General features: G+C 34.7%; 1 protein-coding gene across 1 annotated transcript; it reads left to right on the forward strand.

The window, feature by feature from the left end:
- The first annotated feature begins 719 nt into the window (after window positions 1–719).
- On the forward strand, window positions 720–2,765 carry LOC116142362 (disease resistance protein RPM1-like). The gene is made up of 2 exons (XM_031427786.1): window positions 720–860; window positions 954–2,765. Exons 1-2 carry the CDS (start codon window positions 720–722, stop codon window positions 2,763–2,765), a joined length of 1,953 nt encoding a protein of 650 aa, XP_031283646.1.
- Window positions 2,766–5,384: the final 2,619 nt, after the last annotated feature.

Raw genomic sequence — 5,384 nt, forward strand, 5'->3', positions numbered from 1 at the left:
AAAAGCTTATGAGAAATGGCAGAATTTCCAGTGAACTTTGCTATAGAAACCTTGGCTTCTTTGCTTGTCCAAGAAGCCACGTTGTTGAGAAGTGTAAAGAAAGAAGTTGAAGATGCAGATGCAAGGGCAGCAGCCGAAGGAGAAGGAGAAAGCAATGGAGGTGTCGTGAGTACTTGGGTAAAACAAGTAAGGGACGAAGCTTATCACATTGAAGACGTCATAGATGAGTACATACTTAATGAGGCAAAGCATCATGTTCATGATGGCAAAGGTCTCTCTGGTTTCCTTCGTAAAATGCGTTGCTTCATGAATGAACTTAAGGTGCGTCATGGAATTTCATCTGAGATTAAACATATCAAATCACCACTTCTTGACATACAGAGAAGAGCAGAACACTATAACTTGAGGCGCATAGATCAAGGAGATGCCTTTTTCATCGAAAAGGCTGAACTTGTAGGCATCGAATCTAATAGAGACCAATTGATTGGTTTGTTGGTAAGTGGAATATCCAACCGTTCAGTCGTTGTAGTTGTAGGCGAAGGAGGACTTGGCAAGACCACTCTTGCTGGAAAAATTTATACGAATGGTACAACGAAGAAGTATTTTGATTGCCAGGCTTGGATCACAGTTGGGAAAGAATACTTGAAGAAGATTTACTAAGGAAAATTTTACAAGAACTTTACCGTTCAACAGCGTCCACTCTAATGGAGGCAGATAAAATGGAAGAGAAGGATTTGATCATGATGTTGGGGGAACACTTAACTGACAAGTGTTACATGATCGTGTTTGATGACGTGTGGAAAATTGAATTTTGGAGAGATGTAGAGCATGCTTTGCTTGATAACCAAAAAAATAGTAGAGTAATGCTAACGACACGGAATAACGCAGTTGCTGAATTCCTACCGTTGTCAATAGTTCATGTTAACATGCTTGAACCCTTGTCTTCAGAGTAGGGATGGGAACTTTTTTGCAGAAAGGCATTTGGCTTTGACGGTTGTTGTCCTCCAAACTTGACGAAATTATCGGAACATATTGTTGGAAAATGTGGAGGTCTACCTCTAGCAATTGCTGCGATAGGTGGGCCTCTCTCAAGGAAAAACAAGATTGTTTCTGAATGGGAAAATATACTAGGTAGCTTGGGCTCAAAATTAAGCAGTGATTCCCATCTTAGTGATTGCAAGAGAGTTTTGTCTGAAGGTTATTATGATCTTCCTCACCATCTCAAGTCATGTCTCTTATACTTTGGTGTGTTTCCAGAAGGCTACGAAATTAGAATTGCGAGATTAATTCGCCTTTGGATAGCTGAAGGCTTTGTCCAATGCAACAACCACCTTCCATCTGAGCATGTTGCAGAAGAATACTTGAAAGAACTTATTGATAGATGCTTGGTTCAAGTTTCAAAGAGAAAAGCTTCTGGACAACCTAAAAGTTGTAGAGTTCATGATCTGATGTACGAGATGATTCGCAGAAAGATAAAGGAATGTGATTTTTGTCATTTCTTTGATGAAAAAGGCTTGAGCCACTTTAGTAATCCTCGGCGTATTTCAATACACAAATGCACTTATGGTGTTTTTGAAAGCATTAAAAATTCAAAGATCCGATCCATTCATCTTTTCAATGTAGACAAATTGCCCGAGTCTTTCACGACTACATTTGTCACTGATTTCAAGCTCTTAAAGATACTTGATTTTGAAAATGCCCCTTTGGATTGTCTTCCTGATGGAGTGGGAAAGCTCTTCCATTTGCACTACTTAAGTTTGAAAAATACAAAAGTTAAAGAACTTCCCGAGTCCATAGGCATGCTTCTCAACTTAGAGACTCTTGATTTGAAGTGGACTTTTGTGAGTGAGCTCCCGGTTGAGATCACGAATTTGAAAAAATTGCGTTGCCTAATTGTACGACGCTTGGACGGGAAAGGTCCTTACGGAGATAGAGCAAAAATACACGAAGGTTTTGGGTCTTTAACAGAGTTGCAGCAGCTATGGTCTGTGCATGGAAACACTGAAGTACTTGAAGAGCTTAAGAAACTGAGGCAGATGAGAAAGCTGGGCATTAGGGTCACAAATACAGATGTTAAGGATTTGTTTGCTGTTATCCAGAATATGGGAGAAAAGCTTGAAGTTTTGAGTGTACGAGTGTTTACAAGTGGAAACGAGCCTCTTGATATACAATCCTTGGCTTCTCCTCCTTTAGGTCTTCGGCGATTTGGTTTGGTAGGGATGTTTATTGAAATTCTACCTGTTTGGATTTCTAAACTTCAAAATCTAGTCAGATTTCAATTGGATTTGGCTCGATGTAACAATGATTCCATGACAATCCTTCAAGCTCTGCCTAATTTATTGGTGCTTATTCTCTTTGTGCATGACTGTGATGAACAATTGCATTTCAAAGAAGGTTGGTTTCCAAAGCTCCAAGCGATGCATCTGTACGACATCAAAGGATTGAAATGCATGATGATAGAGAAAGGTGCAATGCCTAGTCTTACAGAGTTGTGTATTGGACCATGCCCATTAATGAAGGAGATTCCAACTGGAATTGAGCATCTCAATAACCTAAAGATGGTTGAATTTAAAATGATGTTCAAGGAGATTTATTGCATGATGAAAAATGAGAACTGGGAGAATGTCACTAAACACATTCTACAAGTACGTGTCAGCTATAAACATACAATTAGAGGAGGATACCATTTTTGCAATAGTAAATATTTGTCATCTCTTTCGGCAGAAGATTTTGAGAAGCTATTGAAGAAATTGGAGGCCGAGTAACAAGTAGCCCCATCACTCACAGGATCAATAGGTCAGTCTCCTAAAACAAGTAAACCTTTTGAATAGTGTGTTTCTTTTAAATTCACTTCTCTACTATTAAATATTAGGTTATGTCTACAAACTTTAAAATCTTTCAATTTTTTTATGTGGAAATATCACTACAAGCTTTTTCTAAAAATAATTTATTGTCTTTAAAAATAATGATGATTATATATATATTTTTTAGTAGTTGTACATAATTCTTATCTGGTAATAATTGTAATTAATCATCAATTATCTGAATTTTTATTTGTAAATACGCAAGTCTAAGTATCATAATAAAAATATTCTTATAATTTATATTATTCGAAACTTTTTTTTAAATTAACTTAATTTATTTATTAAGTTCTGGCTACTGGAATCTACTATTGGCAGCTACAAGTTTGTCGTCGGAATTTATTTTGGTGATATTAGGTAACAATATTAGTATCAAAATAATTCAAGTTTAATGATCTATCTATATCTGCAATTTTTTTTTTTCAATATGCGCAACGTTTGGCCAATATATGACGGAGAAAGTTCATGTGGTCGCATTTTCTCGGTCAGATCCCGGATAAATGCAAGCATTTTTCCAGTTTAAAGTTATATAGACAGATAGATCATTTAGAGACGATCATTTTAATATGAATTTTGTTACTGTAACAAGCTGAACAAGTCTCTTGTTACCGGAAACCGCTCGTTGTCACCTCAAATGAAATTATCAGTTTTTTTTTTCTTTTTTTACATTTGTTTTTTTACTTATCCTATGAATTAATTTAGCTGACGGATGTAAATCTTTTATTGTCATGAATAGGTGAAGAATGACGTTGATGAATCCATCTCTTCCAGTGATCACCCAGGATGACTATGGCTTTTTCTTGTAATAAAGGTTTTGTATTGCTTGTAATTCATGTGTGTAGTGTCATCAATAATGGCGTAGTATTTGCTTGTTATCAGCATGCAATATCTACTATTCATGTTTTCTTGTTGTAGTTTCCATGTTGCAGGGCAAAGAGTTTTTTTTTTTTTTTTTTTTTTTTTCAACTTTCTGTGTAATATCTACTTAGAAATGTGGTTGCTATTCTACTGTTATGGTCATTCTTGTTGTCTGCCTATAAAAAACATCTCCCCTATTTCAATGGATTTAGTTGGTTTTTTCTATGAAGCTGCTTTTGCATTAAAATTATATATATATATATAACTATACTTACAAACATTTCTCACTAACTTTTTACTCATAAATATTTCATTGGGAAAACAATCAATCTGCCGGCTGGCCTATTTCTAACCATACAATGATGATACTCTATGTACCAAATGTATTTCCCCTTTTAGTCATGTCTGCGGCTCAATTAGTTTGTAATGTGAAGCAAACATATGTACTAATAGTTGGTGACAAAAAAATTGGACTAAGCAGCTATTATAAGATTAATCTTTGTGATGCAGGAACTATTCTGTGAACATAGAAAAGGTCAAAAAAGATCCAGTAGCTGAAACCACTCTGAAACAATTGCGGAGACAATTTTATACAAATGTTCCTACGTCTTATATGGAAAACATTATAAGTGAAGTTGTGCCAAAAGTAGGAGTTGATTTTGAAGCAGATAAGGATGTATACTATATCTGGGTAATTGTTCTTCTAAACACCTGTCTATTACAATCATGTTACTTGTACTTCATATAATATAGCTATTGACTTAAATTTCATTTTCTAGGTGATTGACAATGCACGACGAAAGACAATTTTATGCAAATGTAGAGTAAAAGAAGATAACATGTTTGAGCTCTATAAGGCAAGTTTTCTGTTATTTACATGCTTATATATGTGGATAATATATCAGATTTTGCATGAATGTTGCCATTATTTTAACCTATTATAAAAATAAATCAGTGTTGTGAAAATAGGATGATGGAGGTCGATGCTTCAATTTGATAATTATGATTCTTAAACATTCAGAGTTGGTTACTTTTGAAAAGTCAATGAATCAAGGCTTTTGCTAAAGTTAATTCTACCAGGAACTGTAGAGGTAAATGAAGCTGTCAGCAGTACCTATATGTATGTTTTTGAATAAAAAGAAAATGGATTGAACTGAGTTTGTGAGATGAATTTTGATGTAAAAAGTGATGGAACTACTATATTATAAACTTGAAAAGATGAAACAGGATAGGGATAGAAATTTTTAGAATCTGATTAAGACCTTTTTTTTGAAGTCTTCCTAGAAGCATTTAAATGGAATTCACCTTTAAAAGAAGAAGAAAAAAGAAATAGTTTTCAACTCTTCTGAATTGTTTGTAAAGGACTTGCTTATGCAGGAGTAAGAAGCCCTGATATAAACCAAAGTATATGTACCATTACAGGTGTGATCCTGAGTGTTAAATTGCAAAAACCTTGCTGATTATGAACCAACTTGAATTTGCCCTTCTTTAAGAGTGCCTTTTGCTTCACGGGATTTGGATCTGGGTAATATATCAGGGGCATAAAGAAATTTTAAGTACCTGACTGGATTCATTTGTTTATTTATATTTTGAATTGCCAAAAATATTTTATATTCACTTTAAATTCATCTTTATTTTGTATGTAGAGCCTCATGCTCAATCAGA

The sequence above is a fragment of the Pistacia vera genome, unplaced genomic scaffold, assembly GCF_008641045.1.
Source record: "Pistacia vera cultivar Batoury unplaced genomic scaffold, PisVer_v2 Contig407, whole genome shotgun sequence".
In the NCBI taxonomy this organism is placed as follows: domain Eukaryota; kingdom Viridiplantae; phylum Streptophyta; class Magnoliopsida; order Sapindales; family Anacardiaceae; genus Pistacia; species Pistacia vera.